Here is a 25268-nt window from a genome sequence, read left to right as displayed (position 1 = left end):
AATTTCTGCCGTATTAACGATAGATGAAAATTATATATAAACAAAAATCTTATTTTTCTAGTTGAAAATTTTCGATTTCGGTCCGTATATCTAAAAAGTTTGAACAAAATCAGACTGTTTGTTGTTACAAACATACAGGTGAAGCTTGTAAAACATAATTGACTCTGACTTTGGATTTCCTGTGAATTTTATAGGCTATGTCAATGTACGAGCAAGGCGCCGTATCTTGGGCGGTAGGGGGCGCAGTTTGCGAGGCTTTGGCTGCATACGCCGTGGGCGCTACTACGTACTTACCTCAGCCCGAACACGTTGCCTTTGCTTTGGACTTGATGGAGATAGCGCTCAACGTTCACGGACTCATCGAGACATGCATACAGGTACGCCGAAACTGAATATAGGGTTCTTCAGAAATAAAGTATTAACTGAGAATCTCGATGATAATCTTTTGAGTAAAATATGAATGCTTAACGGTGCAGTACTAGTAAATGGACACGATTTGAATACTCCAATATGTGATAAACACAGTATTAGATTTTTGGACCGATTTTATTAAGTTCTTCAATTATTTGCAGGATTAATACGTCATTTATCGGTAAAACCAATAAATAGTACACGAAAAATATTTAAACATTGAAAGGAGTTCACACAAATATCTAACCGGAATCAAAATAGTGCTATCCCTAGAAATAGTGCACCTCTTTGAAAATGGTTATCTCTACTATTCCAAGGGTTATCATAGTAGAGATTTGTTTACAGCATAAATAGCACTGCTGTCCTGTCTGTTGTAGATACTGAAAGAGCTGTCTGAAGTGGAAGCAGCATTAATAACTCGTGGAGCAGCCAGCAGTGGGTTGGCTGCGCCGCGAGCGTACACTTCCGCCCTAGCCCTTTATACCGTCGGTGCTTTACGGAGATACCATTCTTGTTTGTTACGTAAGTGACCATTGAACTGTTATCTATTTATTCTTGGCATTGTATTTACAAGCGGAACCAGTTTAAGATGAGACCCATATATATTTTGTTAAATATCTAGCGTGAAAACCAGCGAGCGGTCAGCTGATGTGAAGTTATCCCGAACGCTCATGAACATAAACAGCACCAGAAGAAATGTTTTGCCGGCTTTTGAGACATTTGTTTGTTAGACCCTTATTAAAACTTAGGAGAAATACCCCAGAAGAAACCTCAACTGACACCCTGCTTCCAAATGAACTCATTAGTAAAAAGAAAAATCATGGAAATCTGTCAGGATTTTTTAATGTTTATGTCTGAGCTGTCGTGCCATCGGATTATGACAGTAAGGGAATAGGGAGTGCACCTGTCCTTGAGCTCACACTTGTGCACGATAATGATTGTAGTTGTTAGACGTAGTTGTAGAATCTCTGGAGATTGACCATCACAGCTGAAATCGGTCAGTGAAACGGTTTTTTTATACCATCTACCAAAAAAATTCTTCGATCCGACTTACATAAAGCACTTGTTATACAATCTAGTATTGAATCCTTCGTTGCCAACACAGAGCTATATAAAAATAATGTAATATTTCCCCACCAGTATGCGTAGAACAAACCTCAGCGGTATTCGAGCAGCTGTGCCGATTAGTCAAGTGCGTAGTGAATCCGGGCGACTGTGGCTCGGCCGAGCGATGCGTGTTGGCGCAACTACACGACTTGTACAAGGCCGCATCTCATTTGTTCCACGCTCCGCACGCTGATACATTCGCCAACGCTTACCCGAAGATCAAGTGAGTCTCTTTGTCTTACAAAAAATATCTCTATCATTTATAATATCGTATTTAAATGTACACATATTATAATTGAAGAAGCCGAAAATGGGAATAACCCAAATCGAATGGCTCTATCGGTATCTGCTACGATAACGTCGTTTAAATGAATATATTTTAAGTAGGGCTTCTTTGTTAGCACTTTTGAAACACCAAGTATGACTGTTTGTTCCACTGGTTTGTGACGCACATACCACCTAGAATAAGTTGGCAAGTTTAGTAGTTTTTCCACATCAACATTTAATAGTTTGGCAATCGTTACTCTATGTTGAAAACCGATGTTGCTAGCACATTTTCTCAAGGTTTGCCAGCATATGTTAATATAAGTGCACAGACAAGCTACCTGTTTATCATCATTCAGGCGATAAAGTTTTATAATTAAATTTTTTATAAAAATGAAATTAACTATTTTTACAGACAAGCACTGTACTCGCCATTAACACCGACGCCGTCCAACTATCAATACAATCCTCAATTTTTAAGCGAGTTCTTCACTAACCAAAGAAAAGGTATGATATGTCTTAGTTATCAGATTTGAATGCATTATTGAGCCTACGTAGCATATAGTTAAAACATTTTTTAATCTTCAATGAAATTATGTCCAATCTATATTTGCTATTGGATGTAGAATAAAAAATCAGATAGTTTTTTAATTATAGATTGCGCTTGCCTAAAATATAGCTATTCACCTTTGATTTCAAGGCCCTGGGGAAAACGGTTGCGTATTTTTGGTTTCATTAAAAGCTTTATTATGTCACCTTTAGGCAAAATCGAGATCTCGTGGGCACGTCAAGTAGCCGAGTCGCCGGCTAACCGATACAGCTTCGTGTGTTCTGCAATGCTCGCTGTCTGCCGTGAGGTGGATAATGATCGGTAAGTTATTTGCAATACACTTAATTATTATTACTAATTATTTAAAATAAATATAACAAAATGGCTTTTCCCTAGCAAAGTTATGAAAATAGGCTCCTAATTTGTGAGTCCAAACTTTTTTTCCTGGGACACTTTGACTTACGGGGCGGTGCTTGTAATAGTGTATTATTTTAATCGAAGTATGTCCATTTATCATGATTAGGATTCTGAGGAATAATCTATATCGTTACTTATGAAATGAATGGTCACCAGTGTAAACGAGCTAGGAGTGGTGTGTTCGGAGATGACCGCATGGTGCAGTAGTCTGGCCGCGGAGTGGCTTGGGGCTTTAGTGGCGCTGTGCGGTGCTCAGCACTACCCCGCGCCGCACACACCGCATGCCGCGCCGCCCCCACTCTACCCCGACCTGTTGCATCACAGAGACCTCCACGATGCAGCCGCGCACGACGCACTCGCAGTCTTCACCTGCATCCTCGTCGGTAAGGATAAATCGTCCCAAAAAATTATAATATCATGATACCTTAAAATCATGACATAGGCGAATTCGATTTTAGTATGCCAAAGTTTCTGGTTGCAATTTTTGATTTGTTCATCATCAATTAAAGGGTGTGGATAGTTTTTTATGAACCCGTGGCAAGATTTAAACTTGCAGGAAATATCAAATTCGAAGTAAATTTTTTCAAGTAGGTCTAGTTTATACGCACTTTGGAAACGTAAAGTCTGTTTGTAGTCACGCTACGGCTTGGAAGGCAGATTCTATCGTATCGCGGCAAGAAACTAAGCAGATTGCTCTTTTCAAGCTTAATTTTACAGTTTACAATTTTTAAATTCTTTTATCTTGTAAGAACTGATAGTGGAGCTGCCTGCATCCAAGCAGCCTTTTCTTAATATAAATTAGTTATTTCAAAAAATATATAATCCAAAAAATCCGTAATTAGACATTATTTCTATTTATGTACATATTATATATAGTATTTGAACTTCATAAATTTAATAATAGCATAGTGTCAACCTCATAATGAAAAACTCAGCACCTTAAGTGCTCACAAAAGTATCTATTATTTGGGGCGAAGACTATTACGCGAAGACCCTTAGTATGATATTTGCATGCTCGTATCTACTGAAAAAACACAGTTTTAAATGAACCTTCATAAAACTGGTGATCATTTTAAAATTAAATAAATGTGTCACAAGGAAATCTGTAGAAGTAACGATGAGCTTTAGCTTTAAAACAAGATCTATTAGGTCTATTTTACTTTGGCGGTACAGAGTTTTTCATGTTTCTTTGTCCATCGTCGTTTTAGCTCGCCACTGCTTTTCCCTGGAGGATTTCGTGCGCCACGCCGCGTTACCATCGCTTGTAAAGGCATGTGGCGGAGGCGGGCCGCTTCCCCCTAACGCACCCTCACCCGACGCCGGTGCACGCCTTACTTGCCACTTACTTCTACGACTGTTCAAGACTGTCGATACGCCGCAGCCAGGTAAATCTCCACTGATAAAATCCCTTGAAGATTGAACGTCAAGGAGCGTAATTTAGGATGGTCCGCTGCCCGCTAACGACCCCTAGAGAGACCCCGACAGAGCCGTGCGCATCACTTGCTTCTTCCAGCTACGTCTATTCAAAACTGTTAACACACCAGCCAGGTAAGTCTCTACTAATATTATCTCTTGAGGATCTTGTGTCACGCAGCGTATTTTAGCACGGAATGGTCTGCTGCCCCCTAACGACCCCAACGCTACACAGGCGTGCGCATCACTTTCTATTTAGAGCTACGACTGTTCAAGATTGTTGACACGCCGCAGCCAGGTAAATCTCCTAATATAATCCCCTGAGGACCATGTGCGTCACGCAGCGTACTTAAGTGTGGGATGGTCCGTCCCCTCGTCTGTCCCCTAACATCCCCTAACCGAACAGAAGCGTGCGCATCACTTGCCTTTTATTATTGCTACCGTTTAAGAGTGTCGACAATCGTAAATCTCTACTGATATAATTCCTTAAACGCAGCATACTTTAGTGCAGGGTCGGCCGCTGCCTCCTAACTCCCTAACTTCAAGCAAGTCACAGCTAGATAAATCTCCACTAATATTATCCCTTGAGGACTTTATAAGTCACGCAACGTACCTACAAAGCACAGAGACAATGATCCATAAATCTCGCTAACCCGAAGCCGACGCAAGCCTCATTTTACATGGCTCTATTCATGACTATTGATACACTGCATCTAGGAATTACTAGTTCACCCTTACAAAACCTGTAAGTAGAAGTGCTAATTTGTAATCACTATATTTAGATATCTTTATAATAATAATAATATCTCGTATATTTTCTACAGGTCTTTACAGCGTGTCAACATCACCCGGACCAGGAGGTGCGGGTGCAGGCGTCCGGTTATCATGCGATCGCCATCTTCTAGCCGCAGCGCACAAAAACATTGGTGTTGGACCTGTTCTTGCCACACTTAAAGCCATACTTAGTAAGTTATCTCCTTACAAAACTTGAAGTGTCTCCAAAACCAATTTTTACAATGATATGAATGCAGATGACCTTGACGTAACTTTTGCTGTCGCTTATTCGCATTTTTAATACTGAGAAAATGCCTTTATTGATCTTGTTACTGCTCATCAACCTAAAACATTTTATGCACTCTTTAATTAGTTTAGAATTCGCTGAAGGAACGTTTAGGCTTTTTTTCTAAATGAGCGATCACATTTGAACTATTTTTTATAATAAATATTTAAAAAGACCAAAGAGATCTTAAATAAATGTTAAAAATTAAATGGCTGGTCTGTGTGTACAGTGGTGGGAGATTCTACAGCACGGGATGGCGGTAAACCTATCGGGAAGAAATCCAGCGAACTGTCTCACATCCTCGGGACCAGCGATGCCGTGCCTACTGACGCCCAACTCGACCTTATGTCGTGAGTATTTCACAAAAATACTTTATCCAAAATTCTAATTTATAAAGACATAGTTTAGGAATGCGTAAGCATAGATGTTTAAAAAAAATCAATGAAGAAAACCAGCTTCAGCCATCTGCATTATATCTAATTAGTGCTACCTATTTAAGTGTTAAAATCGACAAACTGAAAAACACGATTGCAACACTCCCTCGGGACGCATAACCGAAAAACGTGTTTAAGAACGTGCCTTGAATCCATACGTATGAAATGCAAAAATCTGCCCATCCGTTTATGTGTTACAACGATTCTGACTAAGCTGTATCTGGCAACAATGCAATCATAAAATATGCTTCTTTTTTAATGGGTGTCGATTTTTTTTAAATAGTCAATTCAAGCTTGGAATAAAGTTTTTGGTTTACTAAAAACTGACGTCAATAAACCTTCATTGTTGGCCACCGAAATCATTAAGAGATTGAATTTGATTCAATAGAGAGTTCAACGAAGACTACATGGTTATAAGCTTTGAGGATTTTCCTTGTTTCTGATGGGATGCTTTCATCATATACAAAATTTGGGTTAATACAACCCATCTTAAAATTAATGTTTTTTTAAATCCACAATTACTCAGTTAATTGTAGATTAGTTAAAAAACGGATTTACAAACTAAGGAATAACATACAGCTTCAATTCCTTCTTTTTTAAAGTTGGAATTTATGGTTTAAATAAAATTTCCGCCCCTGGCAAAACCAATATTATTACTAATTATAACTTAATATTAGATCTTCAGTTCTATTGGATCTCAACGGTGACAGCTTCGAGTTTATAGGTTAATTAAAGGAAAAATTACGTACTATGTGCACAGTGCCTCATTAAAGCTTGAATTCACCCACATTGCTCAAATATTCTACTTTTGGTTGGACACAAGCTGCATAGCATTGAATTAGATATTCTCTACAAAATACCTATGTCCACCAATAAACGTCAATCAGTCTATAATGAAGAAGATGAAAAGTCTCCTAGTCACGCCGTTTCAGACCTTTATTAATGTACAATTTAGCCGTAAAATACAATGTTCCTTCCACTTGCATTCTAAACTCAGCGGCAGTTAATTTTATAGAAATATATTAAGGAACTAATACTTTTCAAGTAACCCCTTAGGTTTAAAAAATTCTTCGAACTGATGTTAAGCATATGTTTTTTATTCTTAGGATGGTAGATACAGAGATGAGTGGGGGCCATAGAACTCCTAGGTTTGTTTTTGATTTTATGAGTTATACGCACTTTCACGTACCCTTCATGGCTTCACGAGTGGTCGTTCTCATTTCTCATCAAGTCCCATTCAACTTGGAGTTATCATTCAGTCAACTCAATCTGGAAACTATATTTATTTTGCGTATTGTTTTTTTTATTACCTTTAAACTTAAGTGTTTCAATATGGAAATTAATATATCAATTCCATCAAAAATCCATGAAAAAACTAATACGCGAGGTAAATATATTGAACTGGTGCAATGTTTAACTAGTTTTATAAAATACAATTACTTTCAACACTTCAGATGTTTATGGTTTACTGCCTTTTAACCTAATGGAACATGGAACACTTCGACTTTGTCTAAACTGCACTAAAATCTTTTTGCAGTACCAAGAACCCGTTTCCGCTTTGCTTCACTTGTCTTGCTAATTACATATTCATAATACTCACGATGCTATCTATGTACCTTCACGGGCGATTAATAAGTGATTAATAATTCAATGTAATTTATATACATATGGCACGATCTAAAGCGAAGGCCTCAGTGCGTCTAACCCAACTCCTTGGTGGTGTTCATGTTTGCGTATTGCGTGCGACAAAACACTAGAATCCTCCTCTAAAGGGCATCCTTGTTATTGGTCGCACGCGGGACGCAAACTTGAGCGCTGCTTAAGACGCAGGTTGTACACCGCGGTTAGGCCTTGTCTTTACTTGTACGGCCTTAAGGTGGCTCTTGGAGACGTTGTACGGTGTATAGTTGTACGTTGTGTGTTTCGTGCGGATTTTTTATATCGTCCTTCCTCAATCAAATCATATCCAAAGGGAAAATCCGGTTTGGGGGTACTTAACAATTATTATCAGCGAAATACATTGGAGGGTCACATTCCAAAAATCATAAAACTTTCGCCATTGTTTTAAATAAAAATGGGTTTTTTTTGGTTTCTCATCGGCTATTCGGTGCTATTCCTGTTGTGTTGTCTCACTATCTTCGGAGCTGAATATTTTTAGGGAACGGCCCTTTTATTTAACAATGAGCAAGTATTTGTGGGGAACATGTAAATAACTTTTGTTAAGTTCACTGTTCTAACTAAAAACCCTTTCTTTACCGATACATGTACATATTTCTTGTCCAATGTAAAATAATCTATTTTGTCCCTGTAAATATCAAAATAAACTGAAAAATATAAAAAATTAAGACATATAAAAACTACAAAAATAATTTTGTTCGGAAGGAGTAAAAAATACTCAATTACAGAGGCAGCGGCGGCGTCGGATCAACCCTTTTGGACTCATCGCAGTCTCTATCTTCATTGGCACGGCGAGTGTTAGCTGAAATATGTTCCGAGGAATGGGTGCTGCAGAAATGCCTTCAGAACCCTGACGAACTATACCAACCCGATATGCTGCTAGATTCTATGTTAACGCCAAGACAAGCCCAAAGGTAAGTAGAATAATTTTATGATATACACTGCATTTTACACTGCCTCAAAAGGCAGTACTGAAAATTCAGCAAGTATTCTACAGCAAAAATCGACTGTATCGGATGCCTTAAAGAAATGCGGACGACCTTGAATTCCGTCTCTATTAAGACGTTTTAATTATAGCACAAATAATGCGGTAAATATGTGCACTTCAAGCCAAATTTACCCCAGATACCTCCACTTATAAGATCACAAACCTCAACACTGCGCCTGGAAGGTCGTATAATAAATTAATGCGACGCGACGTGCTAATGCTATTTGCACAAACTACTAGGGCCTTTCACTCGAAAATATTTTTGTATTTTATTTTTAAAGGACGTATATTACAATACATTGCGGCATTGAGTGTGCGTTTTTCGCACGCCTTTACAGCAATTATAGCAGAACTAAACTCACATCTGGTAAAATTGCCCGTCCATAACTATTTTTATCCGTCATCAAATATCGTGCCACCTTACAGGTTGACCATGATATTCCGTATTTATTTTGTCATCAAACCAGAGATGTGCTAAAAACAATTTCGACAATTTAGAAACATGTTTGGATAAACATGAAATGGAGTTTGATTTTGTAACCATTCTATCCAAGTTCGAATTAATGTGGGTCAATTTGCACATAGTTCGAAACTATCAGTTTGATTTTCAGTACCCCATGATATAACCTAAAACTTCAAATCAATAAACAATCACACTTTCGCATTTTTAATATTAATAATGATTTAAATGAAATCAAATCAGAATTTGGCGTTATCAATACAGTTAAAACTTGAAGATATTTGGTGTATGGCCTCTGCACCTCATTAAGTAATGTACTACTAACTATATAATGGATTCCCATTTTCAGATTACTGCATATGATATGTTATCCAGATTCGGCTAGTCACACGCATCCTGACCTCGATCAAAAGACAATGATAACTCGTTTACTTGAGGTAATTTTTTTTTATAGTTTATCGATGTTTCTGTCAAATATCCTTTAATGTTTCTATTCGTATTTTTATGGGGACCACCACTCCATAGTGACACAGAATAATTATAAAACGAAGCAATAGGTTTGACCAAAAATTATCATAAATATAATGGATATAGGTTTAACCAAAAATTATAATAAATATAATATAATGCCTTATTTTTCTGATTAATTAAAAATAATGTTGTTGCTTTTAGAATTTAGAACAATGGTCATTGAGGATGTCATGGCTAGACCTCCAGCTGATGTTTAAACAGTTCCCTAACGGTTCTTCGGAGCTAAGTGGATGGCTGGATACAGTGGCGCGTGCCGTCATTAATGTGTTCCAGCAACCGGCACCGCCTCCTCCAGACAAAGACAGGTTAGTTTCTAAATCTCGAATCTTCCATACATTGCTATTCATATAATGAATATAAGAAACTAACAAACATACCGATAGTATATATACAAAAAATATATGTAATTGTTGTTATGCAACACATGAAATGCTAATAGTGTTTGAGTGAAGCACTGCCATAGTTTTTACTAAAAGATATCAGATTCAGCCACATCACATGCAAAATTAAAATCGAGTGACTCTTGTCACTTTATTAGTTACGTATTTTATCACCAAAAGGGTTGTCATAAGTAAACACTTAGAATGTTATGAATTAGTTTGTATGGAAAAATAGATATGCTTCTTTTAAATGAATATTTTTACAGGGTGATTGATTCCTTCCGTTCAACAGTATTTTATAATTCGGTTATGCGATGTATACAGTTCATTAACCCCATTGGTTCATTTGTTTTTGTTTGTTTCATGTATATAAAAACATCTAGACCATCTATCATGGTTCTATAAAAGGCATTTGCTTTCTATATATATCTATATACTCTTTAGTTTTAGTTTGATTAATTACAACAGCTGAAGTCCACAATCTATTATATAATAAAGAAAAGAATGCGTAAAAAACCTTAAAAATAAAGCCATTTGACTATAGCCTAATGAATAAGGCATCGGCTTCCCTTTCGGGGGACCGAGTTCGGTCCCGGCACGCACCTTACATTTATCGTAGTTATATGCGTTTTTAATTTAAGCCATTAAAAATCACAAAAACATAATGAGCAAAACCTGCATGCCGAAGTATTCTCCATAATGTTTTCACAGTCTACTCCGAACTAGGCTTTTCTCATTTGAGAACAGGCCCGTGCCCCGTACCGGGCCGGTGATAGGTGAATGAAAAATGATGATGACTATCATCCTAAGGCAACTTTTTTTAATACAGAATGGGCACAGAACGTGGCGTGGTGAGCACCAGTAAGTGGTCAGAATCGGTGTGGCTGGTGGCGCCGCTCGTTGCAAAACTACCGCCCACAGTACAGGGGCGTGTGCTTAAACAGGCCGGACAGGTAGTTTATCTCTTCTCTGCCATTATAAAATTGTACGTATCATAATCATCATTACAGTCCAATGTTAACTGCAAACGTAATAGTCTTGCACGATTCCTACAAAACTCCGACATCCCACTTGGAGATCTCCGTGACGTAGCTGTAATCGCTTTGGGTTCAACTCTTATGTTCTAAGTTCGATTTCTGGCAGGGGCAATTTATAATTCCTGAATTGTATTTGGTCTTCTCAATGGTAAGTAAACAGACTTCCGACAGATACGCGCCATCAAGCGATTAATTTTCGGTTTTATGTTCGGTTTCGAAATCCCCTAAGCTCTTAACCATCTTAGACTGCATCTTCACTTACCAACAAACGGGAACGCAGTCAAAGGCTAAATTAAGTTCTGAAAAAAAAAACAGAACTTTAAATATGTTTTGGAAAGACCTTCTCAAGTAAAAACTTGTAACAATGGATGGATGGATGTTTTGGCAGATATTGGAGAGCGGGTGGGGAGCAGGATGCAGCGGTGGTTGTTCGAGTGGCGGCGGTGGCGGTGGTGGCTCGCATCGCGACTGCAAGAGTCATCAGAGCCCGAGCTATAAAGGGTAAGGGCTAGCACCCTTTAGCAGGAATCGCCCTACACCCCAACCAGCAAGAGTCGTCATCTTACTCTCCCGACCACAACGCCGATCTTACCAGGACAGGCTCCAAACACGTCTCTTAAGACCCAGACGATCTAATAACTAGCGACAATGAATTCCAAGTAGGTCACACAGATGCAACGCTGTGTTCTCGTCATCGAAATCGAGATCCCCGATTTCTGACGTTATTCAGCCATTGCACTGACTTACTTGCACTTATCTTCTGTAGCACACACTTGCCATTATATAAAATAAATAAATAAATATACTACGACAATACACACATAACCATCTAGCCCGAAAGTAAGCGTAGTTTGTGTTATAGGTACCAAGATGGCTAATTAATAATTTTATAAATAAAATACATAAATACTTATAAAATACAGATAAACACCCAGACACTGATAAACATTCATGTTCATCGCAGAAACATTTTTCTGTAGGGGGAATCGAACCCACGGCCTTGGACTCGGAAAGCAGGGTCGCTGCCCAATGCGCCAATCGGACGTAAATTACCAGCGATTTCCTTCATAAACAGGGACAACAGCAGGTACGAGGCAAAAAAGTTACCTATGACTTATTTCAGGGGGGCGAGTTTCTCTGTGAAGTATTTATGAAAGATAAGAGCAATGTTTGAACCAGGCTTAGTTAACAAACACAACAGACACACTTTCGCACTTATAACATTACATTTTAGTTTGACATTTCTTGTATGAATAGGCCTGTGTTTTTAATTTAAGCTATTTAAATTTCACTTGCTTTAAACGGTGAAACCTGCATGCCTGAGAGTTCTCCATAACAGTCTTATTGGTGTGTGAAGTCTAGCAATCCGTAGATGGACTAAACCCTTCACATTCTGAGAAGAGACCCGTGCCATTGTATTAGACCGGTAATGGGTTGATGACGACGAGGATGTGAGCGCAGTAAAGATTTTCATTATATAGACACCCGAGACTGTATAAGCAAAGAAAAGTCACATTACATTACAAATACTTTTGAAGGTCGGCAGGCGCGGGAGGTGGAGGAAAACGAGGCGTTGGCGGAGGAGGGAGTTGCTCTTGTGGTGCATCCGCCGTTCGCCTCGCAAACGAACCGTTACTGTCGCTAGTACTGACCTGCCTACGTAATCAAGACGACCAAAAGGTTAGTTTGAACATTATTAAAAAAAACAACTTATCTACAAGGAACTCAGAGACTTCTTGGGTAAAAGCGAGGCATTGAGTATTTACATTTTAACGGCTGATTTTTATTACCAACTTGCAATCTATGTATGTGTTTTGGTTCGGGTAGAATCTTGCAACATAATGAGTAGAAATTTATGTACTCTGGTTGTAAAGCCACCAGTCAAGTGCAACACGCATGGCGCATGGCGCTAACGCGAATCCATGTTTTGCCTCTACGAATAAAATGTCGCAGCTACAGAAATTTTACTTCAAAAACAATAACAATATACTCCTCTCCCACAGGAAAGCCTACTAAGTTCAATCCATGCACAACTCTCGCATTATCTTACGCATGCTCGTGACCATGAACGCAACGCGTGCGGCGATGCGTGGCATGACGAAGCGGCACCGGATGCGTTACAGTTGCGTTTCTCACTCGCGGGCGGGATGTTTGACGCAATCCGACGCTCATATCAGCTTACCGCTGATTGGGCACTACTCCTGACGCAACTTATCGCCCATCAACTCATCGACGCGTACAACAATAGGTAACGTAAAGCAATAAGTGTATTGTCATCATCCTAACTAAATTCTAGGAGAAAGAACTTTGAACCACTTTTGTAAATAGGTATTTTGCAGGCAAATCTTGCTGCTTGATCACTTACCATCAGGGATAATTGCAGCCAAATGCTAAGAAACACTTCGAATGCTGGTTTAGGTCAAATGAATTATCGGTTGTTAGCATTACGTGCGGTGAGCTAGTAAACAACCGATATGCATGGAAAAAATACAATAGACCAAATTCGGATTACCAGTGTCGATCACCCCTATAAGAGAAAAGGTTCCGAATTATAAATGCATTTAATTATAATTATAATGACACCTTTCTATTTTGAGTCAATTTTCATTACGAATGGATCATCACATTTCCCAATATTTAATAAAATTCCATCCAAACAATAAACTAAATTTCTACTGGATGGTTTCAGTTACAGTAAGGAAAAAAGATAATGACAGTAGGGAATAAAGTTTCTTCTAACTTTCACTGCCACTTTTATCTCCAACAGTATCACCTAGATTAATAAAATTTGTCGCCAAACGTTTATATAAAAATCTCAAGGCCATCTTCTGTGCAGAAAAGCTTTCGACTATCTTCGTCATCTGTTGTTTAATTTAAACGGCCCCAAAGAAAACAACGACTTGTATGTATTTCACTTCATCACATTGAATTTCTAACAAATTATCTCGCACCCATATTTCAAAACTACGCAGCAAGTCTGAACCATTGGGAAAGCTCGGTGCTATCTTCCTTAATCCATCCCATAAATATTAATCTAATATACTTCTTCTCGACTTGTTACATAACAAAATCCGTTGATTAAAATCCATAGAATGTTCACATTATGCTTCTGATTTCTGACGTCACGATTGACTTGCTGCGTAGCGTAGCCCCACGATTGTGTGTCTACAGTAAATTTATTGTAGTCTGTGTCACAGCAACTTGTTCACGACATTGATCGACATGCTTGCGACTCTGATACACTCGACGCTAGCAGAAGGGAGCGACGATAATAACAGGAAGCACTACCAGAATCTTATGAAAAAACTCAAGAAAGAAATTGGCGACAGACATGGGCCGAGCGTTCAAGCTGTCCGACAACTTCTACCTTTGTCGAAGAATACCATTATTGAGGTAAGTCTTTTCTTACAGCTCTCTGGGGTGTGTAATAAACTATTTACACAAGTATATTGATTCTCTTTCAAGGTCACAGTTGCATTTCAATGGCAATGTGTGGCAAAGTTAAGTATTTGTTTAATTTCAAATACTTTGAAATATAAGTTTTTGGGCAGTACTAGAACTTTAATAAAGATGGTGGCATTGGATTGTACATGAGGTATCTTAAAATGGCGCCTTCCCTTTTGTCACTTGAAAAAATTGAACGCCTTTTTCCGCGTCCTGCTTTCTCTGGATTATAGTAAAGTGGATATTATGTTTAGTGGTTAAGCTGTCATTCTCCTTAAGGGTCTTTATCAATTTTGCGTAAAAAATGCTAAAATAACACTAAAGTATTTATAATAATAGTGTGATGATATTTTCAGGTAATAGCCTGCGAACCTCTCGGTTGTCTAGTGGACCAAAAAGGAAACAAGATTACGGGGTTTGATAGCGACAAAAAACAGGTGAAAATCTTAAAAACACATGAAGCAATTTCAACAGTTCAGACTATTTTATAAAATAATCTTTACAGGGCCTACGCCTAACAGATAAGCAACGGGTGTCCAGTTGGGAATTAGTGGAAGGCGGTCGAAATCCTGCACCGCTTTCCTGGGCTTGGTTTGCGGCAACTAAGATAGAAAGGAAACCACTGACGTATGAAAATGCACATAGGTAAGAGTGTTTATCTCTCTTCTTTTTAGTAAGAGTAAAGCTTTCTGTGACAGAGTTCACCCTGGGGCCGCCATGCTTTTTTCTGCCTGAAGGGCTGTTACTGTCGATTTAATTACAGGCACACCTACTCATCAGGTTATTGGAATCAACTTTGTTGGAATTGTTTCCCCGCGACATGTTACTTTGTTTATAGGTTATAGTTTTCCATTTACGGCTAAGGCCTTATAACTACTAAATAGGGGGTATCAGTCTAAAATTAAAGCTTAGACCCATTACGCTTTTCCCATGTAGGTTGGGACCGCAGAATTAAGAATATACAGAAACTGTGCACAAGACTAATATTGGAGCATCAAAAACCACTCCACTTTAGTAGTTCGTCTCGAACAGACGGTTAGTCAGTTCACTCTATTTAGCAGTTGACTGTTATTATTTTACCCCTAATGCTCTAAACGTTTACCATAAAATAGGCGAAATGAGAAAGGTGTGAAGGGAGATTTGCGCAGAACGTCTTCACTGTTTTTGGACACAATGCATTGCATGAATAATGGCTTTCACGATAATTTTAACGTTTTAGTGATTACAAACGGACCTCCAGCCTAGTACAAAAAATGCAAGAAAGAAAAACGTAAAAATCCCATAATATTTTGAGAACCGTACACCAAAATCGTTAAAAGTACTCCATGGTTATCTATTTCCAAGAAACATATCGACTTCTATTCTCCGAAAAATATATGTACTGTGTATTTAATAATGTACCGTTATTTAACATATATAATTTTCCTCAGGTTATTAAAATACCACACGCACAGCCTCGTAAAACCACTAAGCTATTATTTAGAACCGCTGCCCTTACCACCCGAGGATCTGGATGCGAATGATAGTAAACAGGTGAAAGTATATTTAATATGAAACCCCACCCTCTCTGCTAATGGTTTCTCCTTCTTCTTTGCATGTCAAATTACTGATGACAGAAAGAGACGGATCGGTGTTTAACGATTCATCATCTATACAACGTTTATCAGCGTGGATGTTTATACAAGGTCATTTGGCAAGGGGTTACCTATAAACAGTACCACTACAACAGTACCACTATAATACTTTTGGGTACCATAGATTTTTTAAAAGTAGCATATGTTTAAGCCGGGGTAAAATCTATAAACATTATAAATTACAGTCGAATCCGTTCAGTAGTTTTTGTACATATATACATACAAGGTAGTACACAGTAGGATAATACATAGTAGGATTTAACAGAAAAAAAACAAACCCCAAATAAATTTGACAGCCCTAACTAAATTTAATGATTTGATATCATACATTTACACACTTGTTTGTGTCAATAATTGTTTTAATTCCGTCTCGAACTTCTAACTATTATTATTTTTACCTTAATTGTAAAAATATTTGCCTATAACTGTTGACTCTAGAAAAAAGTGGTTAAACAAAATCGTTTCAGTACCTAAATACCAAAAACCCTGTCGTCATAGTAAATATATACCATTTTATTAGTATAAGTTAGTTTATAAAACATTGTCAATGTAACATTATTCCCGCTATAAATTTAACAATGCGTTTTTGTAGGACAATGGAAGTTTGGATTCTAGTCCGACTGGCTCCGGAAAGGGACGCAAGATGTCGTGCAAGATGAGCAACAAAATAAGCAAAAAGCCCAAACCAACTACGCCGGTGAGTTATGGGAAACTTAGTGTTAGAAAGTAGAAAAGCAGAGACTGCGTACTTTGTTGTACACAAATCTCTAAATGAATTAAACTGAGCGATCTAAAAGTAGTGGGGCACTTGCTGTAAAGTTTTCCGGTAAAAAGTATAGCACTATTGACAATTTCACCAGTTATATCAATAGTCTTGTATACAAATCTTTTAAATAATCTAAAATGATAGATGCAAATATAGTGCTATCTTTTTCCATAGGAAATATTGTGAAATAGTCAACACTACTTTTAGATTTGTCGATTAAGTTTAGATAACCTGTTTGTGTAAAACAAAATTGACATTAATTGTGTAAGTACACTATATATATGTTGACTTCACAATGCATAATTGTTGAGTACACTTACGACTTAACAATTATTCATTGTAAAGTCAACATCTCCTGAGGATGCTCCGGTTTCGAAGCGAAACGTGCGTAGAGGGTATATTGCCGAAGATCTGTTTGGTGTGGAGTATAAGGATTGAAGAAATTATAAATTACACCACAAAGATTCTCCTGCTTTTCGCGGAGTATAGCAAATTAAGCTTAATTTTGATAATCTATTATAGAAAGACAATTAATGTCAATTTTGTCTATCTATAATAGACAACCTCTTTTTCACTTAAATATTTCCAATAAACTGTGATTTTATTCTATGAAGAAAAGTTTTTTTTTTGGATATTGGTAATATTAAATTTAATGGCAAATTCATAGTTAAATTAAAGTATGGTAATTAAACCCTTAAACCTTGATCTGGGATGCATATACAGTGTGTTCTTTTTTTGGTACAAAATAACTAAACAGGGCATGACGTCATAATATGGAGAATTGTATATGTGCAGCACGGCTATGAGGGCAGGAGACAATTATCTCCCCGGGGAATGGATAAAAATGTTTCTTCTCCCACAGCTTTATCAACTCTCAGAGCATTATCGAACGAGTGGAAATAATATCCAATTAATATATGTGTAATAATAAACGAGGGTTAACTTCTCCTAATCCATGTTCCAGGTGCAGGAGCATGGATTAGGTTCTCCTAATCCATGTTTACCCCGGTTATTATTACAGCAGCAGGACACATATTATATATCACATATCATATTCGGAGCAGGTGGACACATTAATTATATCCCTTAACAAGGGATATAATTTTTGTCTCCTGCCCTACTGGCGTCTTAAAGTATTCATGAATATCGCAGACGAATGGCGCCCCAGGAGGAGCGGGTCCGGGTGGTGCAGCGGCCGGTACCCAGCAGCCACAGTTTATGCAGCAGCAGCAATGGTTCCCTCCACCCGGTGCTGGTCAGGGCTACTACAATCAACCCGGTGTCGGTTAGTAGAATAAAATTTTAGGAACCAGAGGTGAAATTTTAATAAAAAAAAAAACAATCACGACTACACACACTTATTTATTTTTAATAGAAATTAAAGAAAGGGTAAAGGGTTAAAGAAAGGGGAATTAAATTAAAGAAAGGATTACACCGAACTAATGAAACACTCAACAGATTACTTATTTAGAGAAATAAGTAATCTGTTTAATCCGAACGAGCGCACCAAACTACTGAAGGAGGCGCCACTGACGCGCGCACTCCGTACCCTCAATGTGATAGCCGAGAAGACGGATTTATTTTGTTGCACTCTGAGTGAACTCACAAATATAGCGATTTGGATTTCATCATATACACTATAGTTATATATATTATTAAAATTTACATAACATGCTGCATTGTCGTATTAGGATAACTTTTTCCTGTAATGACAAAAATGTAAGATGGGAATAAATAAATAAATTCAATTTATAAATCTAATTTACAACAAAAACAAAATGAGCAGGTTGACTTTCCAAACGGACAGGGGTTCCCCTTAAACTAGTTGACGGTACCCGAAGATTCTCTCGAATGAAGCGCCCACCGCCTTTTATAGCCTCTACCACACTACTACGCGTCGTCCCCTCCACGATGACGTCTCGTGACTATTCCTCCAATATATTTGAATATGGAATACTAATTTCCGTCGGCAATTTCATAAAAATATCTCGAATAATAAAAGTTTACCCGGTATAAAAAAATCATAAGTGCTAATTCCGAACATCTATGCAAAATTTCATTTAAAAAATCCAAGCATGGGTAAAAATTTTATAGTCTGTTTTTTTATTTTTTTTTATCATTTTTCGGCTCTACGGCAGACGAAATTTAAAATCTACCTTGTGACCCGTTACGACGGGTTAGGTATGTTATTATTGTTATTCCCTAGGGAAATCTCGTTCTTTTTCAAGCTATATTCCATATATCAGCCATTTTTTTTATTTTATAAGTTTCTACAAAAAATTATTTGAACCATATTTATAAATTACTACGCGAAAAATTGAGGGAGGGATCTCGGCGTACACAACGCGTGGTCACAGATCAAAAATAATAATTAGCTTTATTGATCACAAAAAATTAAAATAAATATAAAAATAGAGGTAAAAAAAAACATAAAATGTACGTTGCACCGGTGTGGTCAATAGGTCACCAATAGCTCAGTTCTGTGTTACAGTACCATGACAGTAGGTACCTGACAATGAACGCTGATTTTCAGTAGGGGCCCAAAAAAGGTCACGTAGTATAACTGTATTTTCTATCTATATCTTTGCTTAAACTAAACTGTAAATATCTAAACAATACTCATTTAGGTGCAGGCGTTAATCCACGTGGCGTTACACCTCCAGCGAACACGCAGTCGAAGCAAGCCCTCAGCAATATGCTGCGACAGCGAGTTCCTTACTCGCAGCAACTGTCACAGATGCAGGTAAGACATCAATTCTAATAATAATAATTTTTCGACAATTATACATATTGATGGCTTTAGCAATAAATGTTTCTTACATAATTTCGGCCACGGTGGTCAACCTCCAGAGAGATTTCCAACTACGCGGCTGATATTATTGTGCGCAAGTAAGCGCGCAAACACAGATGGACTGTCTATTTCCTCGTTATCATAGTGCGATGGGCCGGCAGCTCCGAAACCGGATAGAGATCAGGCGCAGGACCAACAGCTTTACGTGCTCGCCGAAGCACGGTGTCAGTTACCGCCAGTTTCCAAACTCCGGGCTTGTACTAGGCATTTCTTGACACAAAAACTTAATACTTATTCAATGGTTCGAACCAATATTAGTTATTATTTATTTATTTTATTTTGACCGACCCACTGAAGGGCAGGAGACCAACCTTCAAAGTCAACTTACTTATATGGTATTTTATGGATACGGTTTTCCTAACCACCCGTAGGCTTTTTTTTCCACTACAAGTTATCCCCCAACTGCAATCTCACCTGGTCGTAGGTGATGATGCAGTCAAGATGGTAGCGGGCTAACCTTTTAGGGAGTATAGCAGTTAAATAAAACCCATACTCCTAAGCGACGTCGTACCGGAACGCTAAATCGCTTAGCGGCACGTCTTTGTCGGCAGGGCAGCCACGGCCGATGCCACCACACCAGACCAGAGAAAATTCGGGACTAATAACTTCAAAAATTACCCCTGTCGTGAATCCAACCCCGTACCTCCCACTTAAATTCTCAGCTCTCACTGTTGCGTTAGGGAGGTTGTCAAAAGGCAAAAACGTTGTCGAAAAACGTTGATAACGGCAAAAAGCAATTATTGCTGTAATACCTTTTCAAACGCACTATAAACAGACAGGCGATTCCAAAAGTACCTGTCAGTAGGCCTTACTTGAACTTTTTTATGCATGGTTTTTTTATTTGTCTGTGTTATTGTGTCGTACAGAGCGGTGGATATCCAGGAGCCCCGCATCCGAGAGGACCATATCCGCGCCAAGGCATAAGGCAGATGCAACCTAATCAAATGGGACAAATGCAACCAAAGTGAGATCATCTATATATATATTTTTTATTTATTTAGTTTTTTTGTTTTTTGATTAAACTGTCACGTTATAAGTTGTCTTTTTATAAAGCATATCTAATGCCACAGCTCTTTTAATGATTTACAACTTTATTTATTTCTTCGAAATAAAACGTGTTTTATTAAACTTATGGCACGAATTATCAATAGTAACTCTCAGTTTGCAGAGACCCTGCGCTCTGAGTCCAAGGCTGTGGGTTGGATTCCAACAACTGGAATATTGTTGTGTGATGTACATGAATGTTGTCAGGGTGTTCTGTATCTGTATATCAGACGTATTTATGTATATTATTCATAAATATTCATCAGTCATCTTAATACCCATAACACAAGATACGCTTTTTTTGGGGCTAGATGGCGATGTGTCTATTGTCGTGTTGTTTATTTATTTATTTATTATTTACTGTATTTGGGATAGTAAAAAAATAAGTATATCTTTCTCATAATATTCTTGTGATAATCCGTCTGGGGGTTTGCAGCCAAATGAATCCAATGAGCGCTATGGGAAGCATGGGACCGATGAGCCAAATGGGCGGCGTCCAAATGGGGCCTAATCAGATGGGTGGCGCTCAAATGGGCGGTGGACAAATGGGAGCTGCACAAATGGGCGGCGGACAGATGGGCAGTGGACAAATGAGCGGCGGACAGATGGGCGGTATGAGCGGGCAGATGTTCGGCGGACAATATGGCGCGATGCAACAGGGATATGGTTACGGGCAGCCTATGATACAGGGTGGTCAACAACAGATGTTGAATCAGGTATGTTGACAAATAATTCTCGGCACCCTTTAAGTTGGCACTCCAATAAATATTTTCAGTATTGAGAACGCAAATGTCATCAGCATCAATTTACCGCATCTGTTATTAATGCGTAGTGCGCACGTAATTATTGCGATTGACCTTGAATTGCTTTACAGTTCTTGAAGTTTTTACTATTTTATTTTATTTTTAGTTTTATAAATAATAAAGTAGAAATATAAATTATAGGTATTCGTTAGCGAGCAACTTCTAATAAGTAAATTTTTACCCATACATTATTTAAACTCTTGATCAAAATCAATGAATATGTATTAGTGGATGCCTAGGGGAAGGCTGCACTAAAATTAACTAAATCATTAATATTTAAATATTGTTGTGAACTGAAACATTAAACAAAAATGCTACTTAACATTTGCTCTTGAAAATGTGACCATTGCCATGCTGAATTCAGAATTTATTAACTGTTACGTTTCATAATTCAGTATATGTAACTATTTTCTATTTTTCTAGGGAATGGGCCAAAGTGGTCAAATGGGCCAAATGAGCCAGCAAGTTAACCCAATGGGTCAGAATGTTAACTCAATCGGACAAAACGTTGGACAAATGAACCAGGGTGTCGGCCAATCTTCACAAATGCAGCAAGGCATGGGTCAAATGGGACAGGGAATGAGTCAGATGGGACAAGGGATGGGACAAATGAGCCAGATGGGGCAAGGTGGTGGTATCGGCAGTATGAGCAGTCAAACTGCGCCAATGGGACCGCAAGGGGGCAATTCTATGGGTGGCTTTCCGGGACAACAAACATTCCAACAGGTAAATCATTATTTCTGCTATTTTATTTATAATATTTTTTATTACTCTAATAATTTAAATATATTACAGAAAGAAACGCTTCGTATACGCATACGAAGCGTTTCTTTCTGTTTTTTGAAAAATCGCACGGAAAAATAAAGAGTTTCCGTTCATAATCTTTAGAAGATATGCTTCCTTCCAAAGATTTTGGATTATATTGATTAACAGCAGGCGGGAATGCCTTAACTAACTCAATTTTTATTGAGTACTTTGAGTACTTGTTTAGGAAATGTTTCTATGGATATGTTTTGTTCTAGAACATGATGGGTGGACGTGCAAGTCAAGAAGCATACCTAGCTCAACAGAGACAGAGTGCCAGGCCACCATATATGCAGGTATAATTAATTTTTCCTAAATCAAAAGATAAACATGTGGCAGGTATTTCTAGCAAGCATCTTGCTACATTCTAACTACTCTACGAACAAAGAGTTTTTATATTTATAATATTCAATTGATAAGTCAGACAACATTGTCGCTGCGAATTGAAATTCACCAAGTGAATATTATCAATATTCTTGATAACTTTATAACACTTCAATATTTGCTTCTTGGTATTGCCTTGCCTTGGCTCTACGTTAATGTTTAGTTTTTTTGTATAAACGGCACCATTTAAAGTATAAATTTATATAAGACAGAGGTGGTGCATTCATTCGCATGCCGTTATATTGTGCTAAAAAAATTTTCTTTCAATTCTTCAATGGCGCGAGTTATACAACACATGTAGAAATAATATAGAAGGATGTCTAAGTATATTTCATAAGAATACATTCTGTAAAAATATAAGATATAAAGATGCATATTTATTTTACCATACAAACGAATTCAAAATATTCTAAGTGTTAACTTATGACAACCCTATTGAAGATAAAAGAGCGAAACGCACATAGTACCTACGCGATGCGTACCTAAAAAACTGACAAGAGTCACATGATTTTAATTTTGCATATGATGTTAGGGCTGTATATGATTTCTTTTAATAAATGGTAGTGGTTTACTTAAAAACTATTAGGTTTTGGGTTCACAGATATGTCTGAGAAGCAGTACATAATGTACCTTCTAAAGCATTTTTATTTTTTTATACTTCACAAAGTATAAAAAATAAAAAAATTAGCCTTTGCTCCGTTTTTTAAGTGTAATATTAAACTGAAAACCTTGTTTACTATAGCAAGCACCAAATGTAACAATGGGCGGTATGGGCGGCCACGCGCCTCCTTATCCCAGAGCAATGCAGCCCACACAAGCGGGCCAGTACCCGCAGCAAATGGCCCAGCAACGGATGCGGCAACAAATGCAGCAACTAGCCATGCAGCAACAGGGACCATTGCATCAGCACTTGCAGCAACGACAGTATCAACAACCGTATTAACTTATTTTCTTCATTTCTATAACATTTTTTAGGGAAAACCATTGCAGGGCTATGTCGGATATAAGCTTCGGCTTGCACTGAGACTAACCCTCATCTTGGACTCCAAGAGGCCTTTATATGACACTGTATAGTCAGAGTGCGCCTTCCAACTCGAGGACAATGAATAGTGACTTTACTTGTATCCATAACCCGGAGTTCCTTTTCAAAGGGGCGTACGACTCTCTTGCGAAATCTGCTCTCCTGGTACAAGTTATTTAAACAAAATTCAATGTTTCAATGTTAAAGTCCGCCGTGCATCTAGCAGCTTTAAACTTGGCTTTACAAGACATTCACAAATATGACTTGTACAAATGTCACATAAGACTAATATTTAATACTTTAAAGATTGACCACTTAGATTGTGTGATCTGTGCCACGAGTTTAAGTTTTTCACAATTGCATGACGTTAAAGTAAAATGGATCTAATGTTCCTTGTTTTGAAGTCGTACATTGTGTACTTCTGATTTTTAATCTTTAAACGTTTAAAAGAGCCCTAGAGGTGAGAATTACATTAAGCTTTAAAATGAAGACACTTAGTCCAAGTTTACTACGACGGTTAAATGTTTTGATTCTTGAAATGAAACACGATACTATTGATAGCTAGCGTAAAATCTTCCACAAACACAAGTAAAAGAAATAATAGGCCCATTTTAACTTTGGAACTCCGAGAAACTATAATTTTCAACATGTGCTAACACGTACTAAAAGAACTTAATTATAAATAATAAAAAAAACTTCTTTAATTTATCGATCTTCTTAAATATATCGAGTACATTTTTGAAAAATCTAGATCTTTTATAGTGGCCCATTCATATTTTCTATGTGTTACCCGTCTTTTCTACGGGAAATATTTTATTGAATATTTATTGATTGTATTACGCTAGTGCTGTATGTAATTGTACATTTATAGACCTCCTATTTTTATCAAATAAGATAATATTTAAATACAGTAGGGAAGGTTTTTTACAATAATAAAATTACTCTCTTAACTTCTTTATTATTTAATTATACTACTAATTTCGAAATACCTTTTTATCCACTAATCGTCTGCTTACGGATTGATTGATTGGTACAATCCGATTTAAACTTTATGACTTCTCGAACTTAGTGCTTTTTGATGCGCAGAATTTAATATTCTGTATCAGACAATCAGCGAGCCGGTACCTAGCGATACATAACGTTTGAATTGGCTTGTTACAGGTTTTACTACTGTTCACTTTAATTTACCATGAAGTTATTTACTTATGATTCATTTTGGCATCATAATATAGATTATTCTTATTTTTAATTCTTATGTAGCGCTTTTACTACCCCCTTTTAATTGTATTCAGAAATTACTAAGATTCGAGCTCTGGTGTCGTATTTAATATACTTTTAATTGTTTTTACAGGAATTACTTTTCCTTTAAGTTTACATGTAACTATAAGATATAAATAAGTAGAAGACAAATATTGTGATTAAGTTTAGATATTTATACAGGATATAATTTTATAAAGTACATTGAACGACTTGATGAATACTTGTAAATATTGGTGTAAAATATAATAATTTAGAAGAATTAATAACGTCTTTTATAATAAAAGCCTATAGCATAGTAAAAAAATATTATTCACTGATAATAATGCCTTTCCAATTCATTCCAATCCAATTTTGATGAGGCTAAAGAACTATACCTTAAATAAGAATCAGTGTATTATAAATAACCAAAGATTTTCATAATACACTGGCGTTCATTAAAAAAAAAACTTACTCCGACTCAAGATCAGTTATAATCTTCTATTCATCAAAGGTGTAGATCCATTATAATTTTGTATGACTGGATGGCTG

General features: G+C 37.3%; 1 protein-coding gene across 5 annotated transcripts in view; it reads left to right on the top strand.

Moving 5' to 3' along the window:
- Positions 1-25001, top strand: part of LOC120637601 (mediator of RNA polymerase II transcription subunit 12-like) — a 40126-nt gene extending 15125 nt beyond the window's left edge. For 2 of the 5 annotated variants that reach the window (XM_039909468.1, XM_039909466.1), the window contains exons 21-49: positions 195-377; positions 789-933; positions 1552-1741; positions 2198-2289; positions 2545-2653; positions 2906-3132; positions 3958-4134; positions 4987-5127; positions 5452-5572; positions 6763-6804; positions 8062-8247; positions 9131-9218; positions 9454-9617; positions 10522-10645; positions 11118-11230; positions 12268-12409; positions 12733-12977; positions 13915-14122; positions 14530-14610; positions 14679-14818; positions 15604-15706; positions 16400-16504; positions 17726-17858; positions 19201-19316; positions 20291-20388; positions 20905-21184; positions 21695-21997; positions 22294-22371; positions 23202-25001. In XM_039909468.1, coding sequence (XP_039765402.1) covers positions 195-377; positions 789-933; positions 1552-1741; positions 2198-2289; positions 2545-2653; positions 2906-3132; positions 3958-4134; positions 4987-5127; positions 5452-5572; positions 6763-6804; positions 8062-8247; positions 9131-9218; positions 9454-9617; positions 10522-10645; positions 11118-11230; positions 12268-12409; positions 12733-12977; positions 13915-14122; positions 14530-14610; positions 14679-14818; positions 15604-15706; positions 16400-16504; positions 17726-17858; positions 19201-19316; positions 20291-20388; positions 20905-21184; positions 21695-21997; positions 22294-22371; positions 23202-23402 — 4335 coding nt within the window. In that variant the 3' untranslated portion in view covers positions 23403-25001. The remainder of the gene's footprint in view (positions 1-194; positions 378-788; positions 934-1551; positions 1742-2197; positions 2290-2544; positions 2654-2905; positions 3133-3957; positions 4135-4986; positions 5128-5451; positions 5573-6762; positions 6805-8061; positions 8248-9130; positions 9219-9453; positions 9618-10521; positions 10646-11117; positions 11231-12267; positions 12410-12732; positions 12978-13914; positions 14123-14529; positions 14611-14678; positions 14819-15603; positions 15707-16399; positions 16505-17725; positions 17859-19200; positions 19317-20290; positions 20389-20904; positions 21185-21694; positions 21998-22293; positions 22372-23201) is intronic. The other 3 variants (XM_039909470.1, XM_039909469.1, XM_039909467.1) reach the window with 2 other exon arrangements.
- Positions 25002-25268: the final 267 nt, after the last annotated feature.

Source organism: Pararge aegeria, chromosome 4, assembly GCF_905163445.1.
Source record: "Pararge aegeria chromosome 4, ilParAegt1.1, whole genome shotgun sequence".
Taxonomy (NCBI): domain Eukaryota; kingdom Metazoa; phylum Arthropoda; class Insecta; order Lepidoptera; family Nymphalidae; genus Pararge; species Pararge aegeria.
The sequence above is the reverse complement of the archived record's forward strand: the minus strand, read 5'-3'. Positions and strand labels throughout refer to the sequence as shown.